This window comes from Pseudochaenichthys georgianus, chromosome 3 (genome assembly GCF_902827115.2).
Source record: "Pseudochaenichthys georgianus chromosome 3, fPseGeo1.2, whole genome shotgun sequence".
NCBI lineage: Eukaryota > Metazoa > Chordata > Actinopteri > Perciformes > Channichthyidae > Pseudochaenichthys > Pseudochaenichthys georgianus.
In genome coordinates, this window is record NC_047505.1 from 29,842,204 (window position 1) to 29,864,413 (window position 22,210).

The 22,210-nt window shown below is 41.4% G+C and overlaps 1 protein-coding gene across 1 annotated transcript in view; it reads left to right on the top strand.

Moving 5' to 3' along the window:
- LOC117441035 (protein diaphanous homolog 3-like) overlaps positions 1-22,210 on the top strand; it is a 188,885-nt gene that overhangs the window by 25,306 nt on the left and 141,369 nt on the right. Inside the window, exons 6-12 of the mRNA XM_071206648.1 lie at positions 13,969-14,043; positions 14,235-14,304; positions 17,057-17,193; positions 17,905-18,010; positions 20,553-20,663; positions 21,149-21,267; positions 21,486-21,602. Of these exons, the coding sequence (XP_071062749.1) occupies positions 13,969-14,043; positions 14,235-14,304; positions 17,057-17,193; positions 17,905-18,010; positions 20,553-20,663; positions 21,149-21,267; positions 21,486-21,602 (735 nt within the window). The remainder of the gene's footprint in view (positions 1-13,968; positions 14,044-14,234; positions 14,305-17,056; positions 17,194-17,904; positions 18,011-20,552; positions 20,664-21,148; positions 21,268-21,485; positions 21,603-22,210) is intronic.

Genomic DNA, 22,210 nt, shown 5'->3' on the forward strand with positions numbered 1-22,210 from the left:
GCACTGCTTAGCAATGTGTTAATAGTGGATATTCGGGCTGGTTACATGGGTGTTGATAAAACTTTGGCTTAAAAAGCAACCGTCTATACCAGGGGTCGGCAACCCCTGGCAGGCGTGCCACCATTGGCATGCAGCACCGTAACCAGTGGCACACTAGGAATAAGTGTGCAAAATATTTACATTTTATTTTCGGATACTGAACGGGACTGCCGCCAGAGCGCGTCGTCCCGTTACCTGCAGAAGGAAGCCATGCACGCAACGCAGCCCCGCTCTCTTTATCTCCAGGCGACTTTCTGCCACTTTCCTCCGTGGTGCAGTGCTGATCGTTTCACCACGGAGGAAAGCACTTCACAAATTGCAGTACCCACAAGGAGCTGTACAAATGCCGCAGTGTTTGCGGGCTGTGTCTTTAGTTGAAAGCCCAGTGGCGATCTGCTCATCTCACATCAAAATAACATGCTACACAGGGGCGGACTGGCCATGTGTGTTCTGGAGAATCACAGAACGGACGATCGTCCTTATTATTATGCCGTTTAAACCAATTATTGAAATTTGTTTGTTAAATTCGGCATCATGTAAGTTAGGGATGCTCCGATCGATATCGACCGATACTCACTCTCTGCTGATCGATCGGTGCTCTCTAAAAATGCCGATCGCATGACGTAAAATGCATGACACTTTTCTCTGTGTGTGGCAAAACAAGCTCTCCAAAATGGCTTCACCGGTCTGGCAGTATTTTAAGGTGTCCGAAAATGACAATAAAATAGCGGTATGCAACGTGTGTGAAGCAGAAATCCTGCAGCTCCACCCGCTGTGACGGACCGGTGAGCGGAGCAAAACACACACTAATGCGGCTTTCACACCAGCGCTTTTCAGTTTCTAGCTCCGAGCGGGCGCTTTTCTGGTTCAGCTCCGGTTTCCCTTTTCAGCTCCCGCTCTGTGCACTCACAACAACAACAACAACTGCGTCGGGTCGATGATCGTGTTGCTTTTAATCACACGAAGCCAGAATAAATTGAATAACGACTTCTCCAACCTTATACTTTTCTCCAGAGTGCCGTGGTTCATTGTTTATTAATGTGTTTCTGCAGCATTTACCGACCGCTGCAGTGCTGGCTGCTCTTCCACGGGAGTTTATTCTCCCGTTAGCTCCCGGTTAGCTCACACTGCAGCGGCCGCTCTAAAGTATTCACTGTCCGACTCACACAAGCAGCTGATGCATATCCCCAGTTCCCCTTAGCCTAAGTGAATGTGTGTCAGTCTGAATTGACACTGTTTGGTATCACAACGCTGTTATGAAAGTTTCTCTGGTATAAAACGGGTGATGTTAGTATAGCAACCGAAGCTAAACTGACTACTTGCATCCGATAGCTGCAATAATACAAAACAACACGTCTGCCTCTCTCCACAATGATCGATAACAGCGAACGGATGGTCAAAGTAAGGTACAAATAAACAGAATCACACGAAGCCTGGTTAGTGTTGCCTGACTTTATAAAGTGTGTTTATAGGCACTACTGCTTGTAGGCAGGCATAACAGTCGACCCATGGGAGGTGGGTTTAGTTTCCTGCACGCCTCGACGTAAGAGAGACGTAAGCGACGTCGCCTCTTAGCTCCAAAGCTCTTGCCTCTGGACCGACAATTTTTTGGAGCTGGAAATGAGGCGGATTCCGGAGCTAAGAGCCGGCGCAGCTCCGGTGTGAACAGGAAAACCCGGCGCTTTTCAGGCTCTAGCTCCGAGCCGGAGCTGAAAAGGCGCTGGTGTGAAAGGGGCATATGAGTTAGACCTAACACACTTAGCTCTTTTATCTACCTCTGAAACAAGCTAAACTAGTTATACATATATGTATTCTTCACTGTCGGGTCACTCATTACTGGATCAGTGAGCTGCATGAGATACTGACAGGCTGTCAGGAGACAGGGGGAGAGGGGAAAAGAGAGTGCTTCTGCTAATTTCTCCCGTGTTCTTATCCAAAGTAAATGTAAACTTGAATGTAATAATTATGTTGGTTGTTGTTTGTGGAAGCGCCAGTGAATGAGCCCCATTAACTGAGTTTTAAACATAACTTTAAATGGAAGATCCCCATAGGCCCTGTCCACTCGATCGGAGCAGCATCCCTATAATGTAAGTTGCTGACAGGTCCACACACTTCTTCCCCCGCAGCGAGGCTCCCCCTGATCCTTGAGTAAAACTTGGCCCATAGGCCCAGACTCTTGATTAAGTCACCCTTAATACAATGGACAGTCCGGCTCATAATGACTATAAATCTGCCTTGGCAAGAAGCAGTGTGCTGACAGCGGTAACCCCTTGCTATCTAATCGCACCATTACAATCGTTTTGTGTGGGATTTATTTGGCAGTAAAGGTATTTTGTCTGCCACTGTTTGCGGATTCTTATCACTGTCACGTTCTTGGCATTGTTGTAGCCAATGTCCTGCTCACTGCCTCCATTGCTATCAGGTTTTTGCATTCTGCTACTATAGGCTGACAGACTTATGTGCACCCTCATCAGGTTTCTTCTGGCGGGGCAAAGCAGTCCCCATTGGTGATCATTTTGTACTGTACTTCCTGAAGCTGCACTGCGTTCTGTGAACGCTTGCCTCTGACCCCTGTATACTTTAACACCTCAGCTATTCTGGCTCTCTCTGCCTTTCTGCGAAAGAGGCCACAGCACTGCACACAGGATCAGCAAGGCTAAAAGATGTAATTGTATTAAATGGATTTGATAAATGGATCTGACAAACAAGTGGAAATTGGTTTGTGATTTTATATTAATACTGACCTTCAGGTTTAAAGCCACAAATGTATTTTATTTTTCTTTCAGCTTGGCTATAAAGTAGAGTACAGTTTAGCTTCCCTCTTTATACCAATGTTTTAAAAAAAAGCGTAGATGCTTTTTTTTCCTCTCTTATACACTTGTCACCCAAGTAGTGCACACACATATTCACCATATCTAAGTATTGCTATCAGTATGACTTATATAAACAATTCCTTTATTAAATATGGGATGTAATTGGCTCCTTTTATAAGAAATCTAATGCTATCCAATGCAACCCCAGCCACAAATTCTATATAATGACAAGTATTGATTTAAAAATATGTTTAATATTTGTAAATTGGTTAGACAGTCCTCAATATTGAGAGGTAACAGAAAAATATATGAAAAAGTTAAATTAATACAGAAATGCTTTAGGTCCTTAAGCGGTATGTTATTTTTGCTGTAATTTAACCATTAAAACCACTATTCCTTTCATCAGTGAAATACAGTATTGGCAACCTTTGACAAGACTGTAGGGATTTTTACTTGTGTCTTTTTACCAAAATGAAAGGGTGTATTAACTGGTGTGAAATCTTTTGGATTGCTAAATGTGTGTATGGTATACACCTCATTTATGTAGGTAGAGTCCGGATATTTTAATTAAATGATGTAGAAACAAACACAACTCCTATTCATTTGAATACTCTATAAATGTGCAATAATTTTGAAAGTTGTTGGTTAGTTTTAACAAGATTGTCACTGTTGTTAGTGGCAGTCCGCTAGAGCATCAATCAGTCCTCAATTAATGAAATTACCTCTATTTTTATTTAAAATGCTCCACATTGCTGTGACTTCTCTCCATCCCTGGAGAGCCCTCCTGTAGTTGGTTCACTTTCTATACTAGGGACAAGATTTTAAAGTTAATCTTTTATTTCTGGTTCACAATCTCGTTAACGGAGTGCAACACTGTGCTGCTCTGACTGGAACCTTGGAGGCATCCTCCTGAGACTCTGTTAGAAGTCAAGCTTTACCTTAGCTGTGATAAGTCGCCCCGTTCTTCTCTTTGATTTATGACTCTTTTTGTTTTCCCAGGGAATGGGATGATGAATTTGTTTTCCTTATTTTGTAATGCTCTTGCTCTGTTTCTTGGTGTCTCTCTGAGATGATACCTCTCAGTAGAATACTGCTGTGCTTCTTTTTGCATCTGTTGATGTTGAGGTGTGACTATGCTCTGATCCCAGAGGTAGCATTAATAATGAAGTTGATAGTGCATTGTACAAATAACAAATACATGTAGTTTACAATATCTCATACACATGTTGGGAGACTGACCACTAACATGTTTTCACAAAGATATGTTGAAACTTGAGCCAGTGTTTGCACAAGACTATAAGAAGCCAGATGTACTTGTCAGTTGCAGATAGGGCTGCTCGATTATGGCAACAATCATAATCTCGATTATTTGGGTCAATAATTGATATCACGATTATTAAAAACGATTATCCATTTACTTTGAAAACATTTGTTGAAAAGTATGTTTTTAACAGTTGTTTACCCTGAACTTTAAGTACAATTCAACGGAAAACCAATAAAAAAATAAAAATAATAATAATAATAAATTAAAAAATGGAATACAAAATAATCGTTTTATTTCGATTATGTTGTTTTCATAATCGTTGCAAGCCAAAATCGTAATTGCGATTAAAATACGATTAATTGAGCAGCCCTAGTTGCAGATTGATAGCTGCTACCAGAATCAGATTTCTATCGATAAACATCAACATCCTATTTGTAATCCGAAAATACATCATGGCTCCAGAACTCAAATAGTTTTCAGTAATTTAGTTGTCCTTGTTAGGAAAAACAACAGAGCTAATTCAAGTTTTGTAGGAACGGTTAAGTATGGTGAATTACTCTTTAAATATGGGTCAACACCATTTTGCAGGTCGATGTAAGCCAAGTTAATGATTACAAAATAAAAATGTGATTCTGAGATTGACACGCCAACGTTAATGTCCGTTGCAACCACAACCCCAAGTTTATTATCAAAAATAAAAAAGAGGCTGACAGAACACAGACATACATTTATATTGTATAGGCAAAACAGACACACTCATTTGTGTATTTTATGTATTTATTTTAGAAGGTAAGGCAAGGCAAGTTTATTTATATAGCACTTTTCAACACAAGGCAATTCAAAGTGCTTTACAAAAAATTAAAGACATTAAGCATTACAAAATAAAAGCTAATAAAATAAACATTAAAAGGAAAAATACATGGATAAAAGTTACAGTGCAGTCTAAAATATGAATAGTTCAATTAAACATTAAAAGAAAAAATACATGGATACAAGTTACAGTGCAGTTTAAGATGTGAAAAGTTCAATTAAAAGCAGCGACAAAAAGAAAAGTCTTCAGCCTGGATTTAAAAGTAGTCAGAGTTGCAGCGGACCTGCAGGTTTCTGGGAGTTTGTTCCAGATATTTGGAGCATAATAACTGAACGCTGCTTTACCATGTTTAGTTCTGACTCTGAGGACAGAAAGCTGACCAGTCCCTGAAGACCTGAGAGATCTGGATGGTTCATAATTTAGCAGGAGGTCAGAAATGTATTTTGGGGATAAACCATTCAGTACTTTGAAATCTATTCTTTGACACACAGGAAGCCAGTGTAAAGACTTCAGAACAGGAGTGATGTGATCCACTTTCTTAGTGTTAGTGAGGACTAAGGTAGATAATATTTACTGGGCACAGTGCAGTTTAATCAACCCTGAGATTTAAAACACAATCATAATTCATTATTAATACGATTGACTTAAGACAAATGTGTCATGATTTGCTTAGTAGCTCATTTGCACCAAAAGGGTCATATGTTTCTGAAATGTGAACACTGCTGGAGGAGGAAATGGATCACTAAAACTTTTGTTTCGGCTTTGAAAGTAGCATGTGTAGTTCAGTGACTAATGTTAACATTGAAGCGACTCAGAGCGTGCTGCACAACGACACTGAACATGTCTGTTCTATGTCCTATCTGTATGACTAATGCCTTACGATATAAGGTCGCAGTCAGATATAAATCAGTGCTGCAGTTTTACTAGCAAAGAACAACTAAGGACAGTGTTTTCCGATAATTTTTCCACGACACGGCTCCAAACACTGAGGACATTCAGGCAGAGAATGTGATTAAAGTTTCTCATTTGGGATGTGGGAGGGGTGCCAGATGTTAGGAACTAATGAAACCCAAGGGCTGCCAAAGCATGCTAGATTAGCAAACAGAATTTAAAATACTAATTACTTTAGAGTCGAGACAGACGGCATGTCAAATACAAACCACTTAGCTGCACAAGATAAAGAAACGGGTCAATAAATGAATATAAATACTGATTCATCAAGTTTTTACATTCAACATTTTTATTGATTGTTTTATTATCTGAATACTACTATTTTATTATTTTATGACCTACTGCAAAACTACTACTGCTTATACTATGAAAATAGCAACCCTATTTACCGTACTGTATAGCTTTTTTAAGAATACAACTGTATGGATTTCACCCTTAAGTCACTTATTACAGACCAGCATTGATTGCCCCCTAGTATTTTACATCTTATGACTAACATTATAGTCTTGACACTGCTTTGATAAAACAACACTTTGTTGCATTACAGACCAATGTCTACACATTCCTGACATCTGTAGATTTCTATTTTTATTTTTGTTTAACATTCCGTTAATAATAGAAATGGCAAAGTAATGCCTTTTTTTCTCTTTCAATAACCTGTCTATTGGGTGGCCATCTTGTTAGAACAAACAATATGCCATTGTCATTGGCCAAACTAATAATACAGTGTAAACTCCAATGTTGTTGCCAGTCAATTGATCTGCACAGTGTGAGAACAAAACTAGCAGGTTCTGGCGAGGCACAAAGGCCGATTCAAAAGTGTCTTGTGCGTTAGCAGAATGCACCAGATCGATAGAGATGCACAGTGTCTGTCTATCTTTATCTGCCTTCTCCCAGCTCTTCCTGACCTTCTGCTAAGACACAAAGACATATTTTTTGTATGTATTATTGCATCGGCCTGATTGTTCTTGTTCTAGAAGATGAGACGTATCTCCAGTTGTGGACAGCTATTTTATTGTTGATTTCTGGGCACTGAGTCCAAGTTTGTCAGGCCTTTTACAAGAAGCCTTTGGTAGGCAACTTATATCACCATCTCCGCTTCCACTTTTCTCTCACTTTCAAGGCCGATATCCGTCACATGTGTTGTTGGAGACCCTGACAGTATGGGCTTGTTCTTTTCCTGTGAAATAATTCCTTCTATAGATCAACTGATTACTTTCCCTTACTTTCTGCCTCAGCTATTGATGATGAAAAACTAGCATGCCGTTGCCACTGAGTTATGCATTTCAATGAAGCTCATGTCAAGACCCCTGCCTTGGGTACTCTATAACCAGAATGGCCTGGGCCATGGCCCAGAGAGAAGTGTAGGCTAAATAGATTATTTTCTCAAACATGAGAGCCACATTATTTAGCTACCTTGGCAACAGCCTTGCCTGTCTTCATCAGAATCCAAGTGACTGTTTTTGTCAGCCTCTTATTTTCTTGACCCTGTCACAAATGAACACAAATAGTCATACACCATTTTGATGTGGAGGCACTCTGCTCTCCCTGCATCTTGTCTTCCTTTTGTCAGCATAGGTCAGGTTGAATTGAAGCCTGGATTATTTTAAAGAAACCCTTCACTAATTGTGTACATGCTTGAATCCCTCCGTTTCATGTGTGTAATCGTTACTACTGTACACTTTAGACATTTCAGATCTGAGATTGTTTTGGAACAGTACATGGATCTCTGTGTAGAGCATCTCAACAGTAAGCTATCCTTATGTTATTGAGCAAATCGGGGTTAGGGTTACTTAATGTTAAATTACATGCAAAAATAGCAGTCAAAACTAAAATAATTTAAGCATTTTTTAGGTTACCTTCCAACCTCAGATTTGCTGTGCTACCCTTCTTTGAATCAACTACCGTTACATATTTATGAAGTTGCAGCACTCAAAACAAACACACTTCTTTTGGTGAAAAATATTGAATGGAAATCACTTGAAAATGAGGTGTGAAGAAATCTAAATATGAAGCCAAATCATACATTATTTTTGGGGTTTGTCAGGGGTTTGTCAGGGTTTGTACTTTGAAAGCAGGTTTATAGAATAGATCTATGAAGAACGTTGTGCTCTTGTAAATAATGTATCCCTGGTGGTAATGGTAATGACGAGGGAAGAGAGGGCACAGCAAGCATTTGGGTCCATTTTCCTGGGGAAGGGGCACATTCTGGGCAAGGGGTGCTGGCAGCTCAAGGCCAAAACCGCAATCACCTTCACACTGGGCATTTCCAAGCTGACCTAGAGCTGCTCGTTATACTGCCATGCCACAACAACAACAACAACAACAACAACAACAACAACAACAACAGGAAGGAGTAGTCATATTCTGAAATCTAGCAGCCAAACTCCATTCAAGTCAAACAATTCAGATTCGGGTACAGCCCTAAGAATAAGCTTCAACCATCTGAAACAATAATGTGACAAAACATGAATAAACTAATGGACAAGCATCAACCTACAATCTTATAATGCTGTTCAAGAAATGATATTCGGATAACAGCTTCCCATTTTATGTTGTCACCTTGAGAATTTCTGTAGATTTCATGCTGGAATGCATGCAGCTTGTTGATTAGAACTGTACAAACACTGAATGCTGATGATCAGAAATGTAATTTAAGTTTCAATCAGGAGGGAGGTGCAGTCTCTCACAATCTTACTCATGCTGTCTCTGTGTTTTGCATACCCTAAGGATTTTCACCTGAACTCACAATATGATTTGTCTTCCTTTTTGTGCTCCTTGTTTCAATCAGAGTTCAAACTTCTCTGTTCTTAAGTTGTCCCTACTCTTTCTGACATTCCCTGCACTTTTGTGAGAAAACATTGGATCTCCAGCATTTGATTTCCAGTAACAAGGACAAAGTTATACTGCTATTTTTTTCATCTTGATTGCCATTCTGTTTTGATTAAATCCAGCTAGGCTCAAAGTTAGATTTTTATTCATGAAGCAAATGTGTATTGTTAGGCATCACTATCACACAAACCCCATTTCATTCATACGTTTTAAAGTTTATATTGATAATATTTTTATATAGACGAATATTAATAAAAAAATATATAAACTCCAAGTTTTTAGAATACGTACCTAAAGAAGTTACTTTAAATTGGTTGTCTCTTCCAAACTGAAAAAAGGTATTCATAATTGTATCTGTGTAACATATCTATAGGTTACTTACGTAACCCCAGTTCTCAGAGTAACATGAAGTGAGATGTCTCACTATGGGATGCGCCTCATCGCGGAGCAAACGGAAGCATCAATCTCATTACGCCAATCCTGATTGGCTGGTGATCTTGACGTCAGCGTCAGGGAAATCACCCCCTATAAGTAGCTTGCGCCACAACGCATGCGTCATTCAAAATAAGCACCTCTTCTCGCTTCACCATAGCAAGGAGGGCCGTCTGGTGAGACATCTCACTTCATGTTACTCTGAGGACTGGGGTTACGTAAGTAACCTATAGTTCTCATTCATAACACTCCCTTCGATGTCTCACTATGGGAAATTGTAGCTCCCGTATTGCCAGACGAGCTTATCTCGAAGATCACCGATCAACCAGAATTTAACAGGTGGAGTCCCGACTCAACAAGGTGCCCAGCACTGCTCGGGCCACGCTTGGAGCAGAGACGTCTAGCCTGTAAAAGCGGACAAAAGTGAGCGGCGAGGACTAGCTTGCCGCTGCACAGATGTCTTGGATGGAAACACCTTTGAACAAAGCCCAGGATGTAGCCAGGCCCCGAGTCGAGTGAGCTCGCAGACCCGAAGGTGCTTGCAAATTCTGACTCGTATAGGCCAAAGCAATTGCCTTCACAATCCAGTGGGAGAGCCGTTGCTTAGTAATAGGCTTACCCTTGTGAGGGTTAGCCCAGGACACGAAGAGTTGGTCATTAAGACGAAGCTCCTTTGATCTGTCCATATATGTGTGTAAAGCCCGGACTGGACACAACAGATCCTGCTGCTGCTCCCCGGAGGAAACCAGCGGCGGAGGAAATGCCTCAATGTCAATTGGGGTACACGAACCAACCACCCTTGGTGTAAAGGTAGGGTTGGGCTTCAACAACACTCTCGTTTGCCCTGGGGCGAACTGAGTGCATGAAGGATGTGCAGACAGTGCATGAATATCGCTGACCCGCTTGGCGGATGCCAGGGCCAGTAACAGCACTGTCTTGAGTGACAGATGTTCAGCTCCTTCCAGGGGTTAAAATGGGGTCATTCTGAGCCCATTTAAAACCACTGCCAGGTCCCATAAGGGCACCAGCGACCTGGAGACAGGGAGGAGCCTGCGAGCTCCCTTCATAAAACGGCAGACCAAAGGATGTTGGCTAGCCGTCTTACCCTCAAAGCCCACATGGCATGCAGCAATAGCAGCCAGGTACACCTTGATCGTGGAGAAAGCTCTGTGTTTATCAATCAGGTCCTGTAGAAATGATAGAATCACCCCGACAGGACATTGAAAAGAGATGTGTGGCGTTGCTCCTTCACTCTGGTCAGAGTTGGGGGTAACGGAGCCAGGGGTGGGGGCGCGTACAGAGGACCCGGAGGTCAATCGTGTACGAGTGCGTCCCCGCCTAACAGTGCGTTTAAATCGTGCATTAAAGAGAACAGCTGTCATTGAGCATCTTTTCTTTTTGCGAACAGATTTAACGCGGCTCCGCCGTAACGCACCCACAGCGGACTCACGATCCTTGGATGTGGAGTCCAGTCTGGTGCACCTCTGGACAGTAGTTCTGTCCCGAGGTGCATAACTCCCGGTACCTGTGTCGCTCTCAGAGAGAGGAGACATCTGCCGCTCCAGGGGATCGGTTTGTGTGCCAGTTTGTGTGACTGGAGACAACGCAACCTCCCTTGGCGGTTCATACACGATATCGTGTTGTCTGTCGTCACGAGGATATGGTGTCCTCTGAGAGAAGGCAGGAAGCGTTTTAGGGTGGGGAACACCGCTAAAAACTCCGGGTGATTTACGTGCTCCCGCTGGAGGTCTCTGTTCTAGAGACCCCTCACCGGGCGACCTTCGTAAATACCCTATCAGCCTGTCTGACGTGCGTCCGTGGTGACCACCTTCCGTGAAAGGACAGCACCTGTAGGCGCGTCCCGTACTAGAAAAGTCGGGTGTAGTGCCACTACGCAATACATAATAACCAATACTCTCCACACGCCGTGGCGCGCAGGGTTTAGTTTTATTATGAGACCACTGTTGAGCGGGTGCTTTACGAGGACATTTGTCTGCGTAATCTGACTCTGCTCGGCGGGCATTGTAGATAAACCCCTTCTTTCTAGGAGAGAGATAACCTCTCTCTCCAGAATATGGGTTGACTCTCTCTGGGCTTGTGAAAACAGATAAAGTATAACTGTTTTGAGAAGCCCAGGGAGGTGTCGTGAGTATCCCCTGCTATATGCTCCTTAGAGCCAGCTGAGATGTCACGCTTACAGCTCCCGCCGGCACTGCGTATGCGCGTGACGGTGGTGCCTTCACAGACCCGTCAGTAATCCACCCTTTGAGAGATGCCATAGCCCCTCTCAGAAGGGGAACAATTGACGGGCTGTTTATTGGTTTTATTGATTTTCTTTTCATTTTTTTGAGCTGCGCCCTTGGCCTGAAGCCTGGATGCGTTAGCGGAAAATGTTTTATAACAAAATAATCAATCAACGTGTGGTATGTGTTTGTGCGGACTTGAGGATGGTGTTTAGGCATCTCTCGAGGCGGCGGGAACACATTCACGGAGGGGAGAAGGAGGGGCTGTCACGCCGCTCGCTTCTTCTTCCTCGACTGCTGGCCGAAATTATGGGTTGGCTGAGCCTGAGCTGCAGCCGGAACCGGAGATTTTCTCGGCCAACTTGCCCTTGTCTCCAGCCTGGGCTGGGGTCTCGGGGTGGGCTGCGACCTCTGCTTGTCCCCGTGGCCTGGACGGCGCAGCGCTGGACACGGAGGCAAATGTCCGTGACCGCTGCCATCTGGCCAGAGTGGCTTCTCCCGGGCTACCCGACAGGTCCTCGCAGAGCTCCGCTTGATAGGCGGTTAGCAGCGAGGACACGTTCAGGGCCCTGGAGGACAGCGCTGCAGCTTTATAGGACTTTTCAGTCATTGTAGACTGAAAGCGGTCCGCCTTTGCTGGCAGCGTGGGGTTCCTGTGAGGGGCCCACCTTTGGTAGAAGGTGGGCCGCTACCAGCGGTTCCATGGGCGGTATGCGGAGCAGGCCGAGCCTCTCCATTCCGTCGCAGTCCAGGGAGGAGGCACCCTGGATTGGGACCTTGTTGCTGAAGGGCCGGTCTCTCCACGAGACCGACACTTCATCCAACATTTCTGGGAAGACCGGGAGGAGTTGCCTCCTTTTGCCCGCTGTTTGGGGAAGATGTTTCCCCTCGTAGCGGGACCTGGAGGTCTCCTTGGCCATTCCAGGCCACGGGACGTTGAGTCTGACCGCAGCGCGTTTGCACACGGCCTGCAGGTCCATGCTCAGATCGGGCGAAGCTGGTGTGCTGTCGCCCGGGAGAGCAGCCCTCGCTCCAGGCTTTGCATCCTGGGCCGATGACATGCAGGTGTCCTCTTCTTGTTCATCTGACTCGGACAGGAGGAACGCCAGGGCGTCCTCCTCCTCTTCGTCCTCCTCTTCGTCCTCCTCATAGTCCAGCTCGAGGACATCCTCCGCGGGTGAGACTATGGTGAGGTCTAACCGGGAGCCCCAGCTTGGTAAAGCGCGGGAATCTGTTCCCGCGTGTCTTGTCGTCACCGGGTCCCGCTCCGCCCTGCCAGGGTGCGGGATTCCGGTTCTGTGGCCATCGCGGATAATGAGCCTCAGACCGACACGGAGAGGGGTTCGCTCTCTGTGGCGGACGCCCCCGTGTCTTGACTGCCGGCCGGCGGGTCCATGGACATGGGGGGGTCCTGTTCCGACAGGCTAGTTTGTCTTGCTAACCGCTCTCGACAGGCGGGACGGGAAAAAAGGTATTGCCACCTTGTCCTTAATCCGGAGAAAAAGGACGGTGTGGGTCTTTTATTCCGGGAGAATACTGACTGGTGTGGCAGTATGCTCCTTTTTAATCCTTTTCCCCTCCGTGGGGGGGAGAAAATAAAAACTTCCTCGCTACCGTGGTGTCGGTAGAGAGGGAGCAAGCTAGCAACAGGTGTGCTGCTAGCTTGAAAAAATCACCAGCCAATCAGGATTGGCGTAATGAGATTGTCGTTTTTATTTAGTGCAGATTTTTTTGCGATTTGTGCCTCGCTTCACTCCAGTGCCTATCTGTAGTGCTCAGCGAGAATAATAGGAGAAAGACTAGGGTTAACATGGCCAAGGTGGCACATTTTCTTCCTGACTAGTAAGCTAAAAAAGAAAGGTTGTGTATGGAACAGGCAACCATGTGATCTAGAATCACAATGACTAAAGGATTATGTGGTTAATTTAAAGACATGCCCTACTTTTGGCGTCAACAGTTGTCAAATAAAATGTGCATCCAGAGAGATCTTAGTAGCCAAGGCCAGAGTTCATTACCACATTCTTACAATCAATTTGCCTACATTGTTTTGAAAGAAGTTCAATATTTATAATAAATAATTATTTTAATAATCCTTATGCTGCCGTGTGTTTCTTGTTGTTTTTGCCATTTGTTTTTTTTCTCTCAGAATATTAATCCAGGCCTTTTAACCAGTATTTTGGTTGTATAAACATAATTATATATTTGCATTATCACGGTAGATATATGTCCAAATGTTTAAAAAATGCATTTGCACAGTAGAGTTCAGTATTATTCTTGCTAACTAGTTGGTTTTGATTTACATTTATCGCTTTTTCTCTGGACAGATTGGTTTTATTTCATAATTTTGAGAGTCAGTCTTAATGAAGTGTCTGGATGTGCTCTCCATTTGCTGCTTCCCTCTGGCTACAATATTTTAGTGCACATATTCACTTCTGCTGCCTTTTTTCCTGAGCACAAAGTACCGAATTGTACATGTGGTGTTCTGTCTCAAAGCTTTTCTCAGTGGCTGATGAGTCTGACAGTGTTGCTGTCAGTTGTCAGTCCTGCTCTGTTGTGATATTGATTGGATGTTTGTTATTTCAGTTGGGTGCAGAGCTTTGGACATGAGGGTCTTGGACTGCTGTTGGACATTTTGGAAAGGTTGCTGTTCAAGAAACAGTAAGTTTATGCATTCAGCCATGCATATTTGTATACAGTTTCGTACCTGTCTCAGTATAATTGTTTATTTAGAATCCTTTGTACAATATATAACAATGTACAATAACTTTCAAACCCCTTGCAAACAGTTTGGAGTCTTTATGTTGAACATTACAGACCATGAGTTCATCATTACTCTTTTGTTTCCATAGGCAAGAGAAACTTGACAAAAAGAATCAACATAAAGTTGTCCAGTGTCTCAAAGCCGTCATGAACAATAAGGTAACATAATAAAGATTTTTCTTTCATTTCAATTAAGGTTTTGTCAATGATTCAGCAAGTGTATTATCTGTATTTTAAAGTCAGTAAAACAACATTCACCATTTTAACTTTTCAGTGGGGTTTCTTGCGATTTAATAAACCACGCATTGAAGAGTCAGCTGTGTTGGAAAACGTTAGATTTTTCCCTATCCTACATGAATGTTATAAGAAATATGTCCTCAATTAGTATGTCAGTTTTGTCCTTTTACCCTTCGGGATAATCCATTTAGAATAAATTCGCATATTTGGAGTACACTGTGATCTCTGAGGGTAATTTTAATCTCTTCCACTTCAACATCTGGTGTTTTCATGCATTTACCAAATTAGGCACATGGGATTACAAAGGGTTTATAACCAGTGGAGGAGAAGAGCAGCATTACTACAATATGAAGCCAATCGAGGGGAGTTTTACTAATGTCCTGATACAATCTGAATGACACAGTGAGACACATGTGCACAGATCTGGGGTAGCTGTCCTTCAAAAAGTCCCTCTTTGGAGTTAGGCCTTAACAGAGTGAGTGTGTGACCAGGAAAGTTTGAAGGAGAGAAAGAGATGCCTGTGAGAGAACGGGTGAAGAAACACAACTTGTTTCAAAGTGGAAAAATACTACATTAATAACTTAAAATCACAGAGCACTTTATCCATGTCTAAGTGTTGTGTGTGAGTATTGCAACACAGTCAAAGCAGTCATTGTACATTCATTGGAATGCAACATAATATTCCAAAATAGCCTTTGCTTATGGATTTAGTTCCTGAAATGTAGTGTAGTTACATTAGCTATAGGACTATTTGGTCCATATAAGCCATACTATAGTAAAGACAGGTGGACATAGACAGTCGTCGTGTTACATCAAACAAATGATTTATAGAAGATACAAAATGTAATTTAGAAAATACAAGACCAAAAAGGAACAGAAGCTGATAGTCGGCATCTCTAACAGACCTGATTTAGGTCATGTGATTATGTGTGTGAAGCTGTCACCTGTAGCTTGCTCCTTAATGAACCTGAAAATACAACTTATCAATGTCAGCCACTGAGGAAACTTTGTTTTCCCTCACTGTTATAACTAATTTTGAAATTATTAAGTTACAGTTTGGTTACGCAAGTTTTCTTAGGTTTGCCAACAGAATGACAGAAATTATACATGTTGCTCCAATTGTAAAAAAATTGCTTCATAAAAAGAGTTGAGGAAGCTTTATTCTACAATGCTCCAGCTTGTCCTCCGTGTATGTTGTAAGTCCACAGAAGCTAAAAAGAAAAGAAAAAAAACTCTTGCCACATGGAGCTTAAGCCCAACGGAGACAGATATACAGGCACTCTGGCGCAAAGTGTGCTGTAAGGTCTCATGTAATCCAGCGTCTCAACAGGCGCCAGACGCCAGCATTTACCCGCAGGCCTCTCTGTCAGCCTAGACCTTTCCCTGGCTAGGGAGGCATCTTGGGATGGGATGTACGCACAATGCCAAGAAGACAGGTGTTCTCTGCCAGCTGTCACTGCAGACTTTTTTTCTTCTGCCTCCCTGCATCAAGTCACATAGTTGCATATATTCTATTGTCTGTCACCAATGGCATAATAAAGACATATTAATAGTTAGGTTAACACACAGTGAAACTGCCCTTTTTAACAACTGAACTTAATCAAGAAAACCATTTCCCTAATTTAGATCAGATATGTTTGCTAAGCTTTAAAGTTACTCTAAGTGCATGTAGATATATTTTATTTGTGTGACTTTGTTCATACTGACTTCAATAGTTGTCAGTGTTATCACTTCATCTATTTGATGCTGTGTATATATAAACAACATATTGAAGATTGAATAGGTTTTAGTATAGAGAGACAATTGCTGAAAAACGATGCAGTGCGAACATCAAAAGTATGGTTGAATAGTTTAACCTGAAGTGTCAACTGCTCTTTGCGGCATTGACACAAGAGTCAATTCCGCTCTTTGACCAATTCATCCTTTAAGTTTTACTGTGTGAAGCAATGCTAAATATTGGAAATATATGATGATAGACATGAAACGAAAGTGACATACAATTCAACATAAAATACATTTCTTACTATCAAATCTATTTTAAAAACTGACTTTACAATCCTTGTTTGGATGACTCTCTTTAAATGTATAACCCCTCATCACAAGGGAAAGGGAAAAAGCATCATTTGTTGAAGCCGTACTTGGTCAAATAAAGCCCCTTTTCATTGCTATAAAACCTGAATCAAATGTAATGTTTTATTTGTTGATTGAACAATTCAATGATTGGTTTTCTCTTTACAAACACATATTATAAATTAACCTGACCTTTCATTGTTCAGCAGTAATTACAGAATTGAATGACGCTTAAAATTGTTTTCATTGTACATTGCTTTTACCACATGCTTGTACTGTATTGACAATTACACTAACAATATTGGTACTTTTAATGATGGTGTCTGTGCTAGAGTGTTTTTCTCTGTGTTGGCTTCAGTATCCAACACACTGCAACTCATACAAGAATTATTCTAAATCAGCTTATAAATTACCCTGCCATTTGCACACTAAATTGTGCTGTGCCAATGTGGCATTGCATTACAGATGGAACTAAAATAAAAATGAGTCTTGAGGTAATAGGATTGTGTTTGACTGTTATACAGGAAACTGTTCTTGTTGTTGCAAAAGTGGAGAATCACAACCTTTCAGGGTAATCATGTTTTGTCTTTTTTGTTTACTTCAGTATGGCCTGGATCGAATCCTGGGGGAAGAGAAGAGTCTTGCTTTATTGGCGAGAGCCATTGATCCCACCCAGTCTGCCATGATGACTGACGTGGTGAAGCTGCTGTCAGCCATCTGCATTGTGGGCGAAGAGAACACGTATGGCCTGGCTTCATTCATTCTGTCAACATATCCATGTCTTACAGCTTTTGTAATGGTCAAAGTCGATATTTTGGATTTTGCAAAAGCAAGACTCTATTGGTTTTGGTGTGATAAGAGCTGTTGATCATTTATTATCTCACGGAATCAAAAGGTTTTACAGGGCTTACAATGTTAAGGGTGAAGCATAACGAGACAATCATTTGCAAAAGCGTGAACTGCCACATATTCACAGACTATAATATTTGTATTTGAATAAACTAGGTCTGTCACTCACTCTTAAAAGAACACACCACAACTCTGGTGTCAATATATTGTATATTAACAATGTTTTTACGAGAGTAGTGTCTAGTAAAAATACACAAAATATTGGTGAGGTAATATAGTTTGAGAGATTGAAAGTGATAACAGCATCATATAAGATATAGGAGATATTTTAAGTGTAATTTAAATAGGTATTAAAGTATGCATTTTCAAGTACACTATAGTATAAAAAGTCCCGGTACAATCAATCTCAAGTCTCCTGGTGTGTTCTATGGTGAACGTGATGAAATCCCCTGGAAAGGACCATCCACTTTTGTCAAATTGACAATAAAGGGACATTTGATACAGTGGAATAGGAGAGAGCTCATCGGTCAACATCCCTTTAAATGAATCTATGACTTCATTTTCCCTCAATTGTTCGCTCATGCATTTCATGTTCTCATTTAGTTTGGAAAAGGTCCTTGAAGCCATCACCACAGCAGGAGAATGGCGAGGCATCGAGAGGTTCAGTCCCATTGTGCAGGGACTCCGAGATCGCTCGGTTCAATTACAAGTAAGTGCAAAGTACAAGCTCCGTATAGCCAGCGACACCGCTCTGCCCCCCTCACATTTCTCTGAAATGAAATATGGAAGGGCTTTGGGAAGTTAACCATTTTAACTTATCATAACCTCTCTGTGCTCAGGGGACTTACACATGATTGGATTTGAAAGTATTTTCTTGCCCAAAAGAGTTAAGTTTATACTTGTTTTAATTCTAGGAAGAGTACAACGGCAACATTCAAACACCTATACATTGCAAATATTTGAGTCGTCTCCTTTAATTCACTACCCAGAGCTTGCGAGCTGTTCTTGAAGCAGTTGGTTTATGTGTTGAAGTGTCTCGCATGTTATTCATTTTGCGGATCAAACAAGAAACTGTAAGGTAACAAGTTCAATATTATCCTGTTAATCTTATTTTACCACTTGCAATAATGAATGTAATCATTGTGAAATGGTGTTCCTAATTAAGATGAATATCATCGGTGATTTGTGGTTGCCTTATGTAATTATCTTTACTGATGACAGTGTTAGCATTTCAGTTACAGCAACATCTAGTTATGATGAGAAAAATGTAAAACAAGCTTTATTTTGAGAACTGTTGCACCAGGAATTAATTCAGGATGAGGATAAAAAACAATTACTGCTTAAAGAAAACCAATAACAAGAGAACATCTTTATTTTTTGTATTCATACAGAAAGAGGCTATCCCTTTCTCATGTTCCAAAGCTATAATCTTGTATCCTCTCATTCCTCCTAATCCACTTTAAGGTTTGACACATTTCTCCCAGTCTATGTGCATAGTCCGTTTTATCATCTCATGCATTCCCTTGTCATGCAATCCCTTTTTTTTGGACACAGTATTTGAGATCTATCATCTCCCTACCGATACATACACTTGAGGTATTGCATATGGGCTGCTTTAAACGAGGGTGGCATTGGTTTCTCTCATAATAATGTAATTAATGATTGTAGTATGTTGTCTGCACTTTTAATTGGTAGCTGTGGGATACGATCATTCATCCAATACCACGCACACGCACACGCACACGCACACACAAGATGAGTATAACACGTCTAGAATCTATTACCATTTTCTCCTGTGGTTGTTTCGTATTAGGATGCGATAACCAATGATGTTAAACCTTATTGACAGATGATATATGTCATGACCCCTGTAGCATTTTCCATAGCTTTTACGTGCAGTTTGATGTAACTACCTTTGACAGGTGCAAAACTTTAGGAATACTTTACGAGGGTGGAAGCAACAGTAAAGGAAAATATTAAAGGAATTGATGCTTTGCTATTACTTTCCCACTTCTAAAACGCAGCACAGTTTCTTTTTAAGCCCATGCATTATTAAAGCACGATACTGTTATCCTAACCACTGTGGCGCTGCGTGGCCGAAGGCTTTTCTTGGCACTTGACTTCATTGAAGGTCCGTCTGCTGGGAGCCTTTGGCTCTGTGGAAGTGTGTATTTAGACAATGAGTTTAAATACACACAAGAGGAAACGCCAAAATCAAAGATGCCCATATATTCTCTTAAGGTCTAAGTGCCTTCACATATTTGTAATTGATCCCTGCATTATTCCTATTACAAGCTTAGGCTATTGAATATTATTAAATATACATATTTAATAATAATAATAATAATAATAATTTACATGTGCTATGAGCTGGAAACAAATAGACTTAAAATGCTAATGTAGCATCTATATTGTGTTGTTTTATGATGTCAAGATCTTTCTTGCCCCCCTTTTGTCCTTTTTATTGATTTTCTGCCTTCAGCAAATTTCAACTCAGCATATTGATTTGACTTAAAATGAGTTTGTGTACTACTTAAACCGAAGACTATGTGGATTGTAGGAAATCATTCAATTGTTAGGATCTTTAAATACTCCAATTGTATTGTTGACGGCCATTGCACCCCAGTCACAGGTCAAGATAAAGGTTTTGTGACACTTTGTAATGCTACCTCTGTATTTCAATATGAAGATATTACTTGGAGGACAGATAATTACTATAATTGAGTACAAAAGTAAAAATAAGTATGCTTTCAATCTGAAAACATCTAAATATCCTGCCTTGGCTCCAGCACTGCCATACCCTCTTTTCACACATGAGTGGATTGCTTCACTGATCATTAATAGATTTTTCTGTCTGTGTTTGCCTGGCAAGTTGAAGAGTCACAGGATGCAGCGGTCCCTGTGCAGTAAACCAAACTCTTAGGGGAGCAAAAAGCAGCTTCCAAAAGAGAGAGTTTGCCCTTAAATTGACTGTTAGTTAGTTTTGTGTGTATGGGTCTGCATTAATATTAAAATCAGCCCCCCTGGTTGGTGACTGGAGAAAATAGACAATGCATTAGTTATGGTCTTCTGCTTCCCAGGGACACAACTCATTTAGAATGCATGCTGGCATGCATTTCATCAACTTCTGGAAAAAAAGCAGTATGTCGTCGCTCCCCGGTTCTCCCTCTCACTATTCTCTCTCTTTTTCTCTCCTCTCCCTTTCACCTCCCCTCTCTCTCCCTTTGTTGTGTGCACCCCTTATGTTGCAGGTGGCATGCATGCAGCTCATCAACGCACTAGTAACATCCCCTGATGAGCTGGACCTCAGGCTGCACATCAGAAATGAATTTATGCGCTGTGGCCTGAAAGAGATATTGCCGGTAAGCACAGCACAACTACACAATCGCACACACAAACACACACACGGTATAAACCCACACCCACTGTGTATTAATATTTAAATGAGGTGTCCACTTCAGTGAAATATTTTAGATTTGCTCCAGCAAATAATTTAAGAAACACAGGAGAGTTTGCACGTCCTTTGTCTGTGCCAGCACCCAGAAACCAATAAAGTTTTGATTGTTAGTGCCTGGGATATAATATACCCACTGGCTTTTATACCCTCTACCTAACATGTGTATTGTTGTAAACATTGTAGCTGTAGATGCCAAGAAAACAAATACATTAAAGTGAGGCTCTGTCCCCACACCTTTAAATCATGTGTGATAGCATTTTGTATGAGCTCCTTGAATTTACCCGAGCAGACGTCAAAAAGGGTCTCAAGCCCTTCTATTTGATTTATTTAGCTTTATACTTTGTCTCTCTTACATTTTTTTTTTCTTTATCTAATATAATCCATCTGAAGCATCTGACAACCATAAGGAATGAGGCCCTTGACATTCAGCTGAAGGTATTTGAGGAGCACAAAGAAGAGGACATGATGGAGTTCTCCCATCGGCTGGAAGACATCAAGTTCGAGTTGGAATATCCTTTTCATTTTAACAAACACAACATTCTAATTGAGTGTCCGCTTCCTGTGAGGTTTTCACAGTACATTTGAAAAGGTCAGGTCATCAAGCTAAGGTCAGCTACTCTTTTTGTTGTAAAATACATAACTTGTTCATTTTTTCATTTCAGGGGCTTACTTTTTTATGTGAAAATGCAATGTTTCGTTTTACATAAAAGTCCTTGACTCTGTTCACTGATGTGGGTGATGTGTTCAGCATTGTGCAGAGCATGGTGAAGGACAGCAATGCAGAGCCCTATTTTCTATCCATACTGCAGCACCTGATGCTTATTCGCAACGACTACTTGGTCAGGTAAAGATCAGCAGCACCCACAACATTAACTATCAAAGTGTTATGTAGCGTTCATATTTCTCACTTCTTTTTTTTTGTATGTACCTGTATGTGATCATGTACTTTGTGTTTTTTTTTTTTACGTTTAGTTTTCAGCTCTATTCCTTAGCTCTATTGTTATCTTTTTAGACCAGGGATATTTGGTGCGTAATAATGACTTATATATAGCATTTTAATATCAAATTTGAGCCAAATTCACACACAAACAAAGTTCTAAGCCGCTTTTGAACACTGGTAATGATGCACGCTGGTGAAAAGCTTATGTTTTGTGGAGGTCTCACTCCTTCTGGCTTAAACCCTCTCAATGACATTGGCTAACAAAGAGAATGCTATCTCTTTCATCTCCAGTCCATCTCCAGTAACCATGGCTCCAGAGTATTTCTCATCTCCTATTAAAGTTACTTTTCAAAGGCTTATTTTATGTTGGTTCACTCACAGCTGGATGTGGGTTAAACCTTGGCTTGATCAAAAGATGAGGCTCTTATCTGAAGAATATGAAATGCATCACCTGCAGTTTTTCTCCCACCCAAAAACAACACCCAAAATGTCTGGCACTCCGCTCTGGCTCT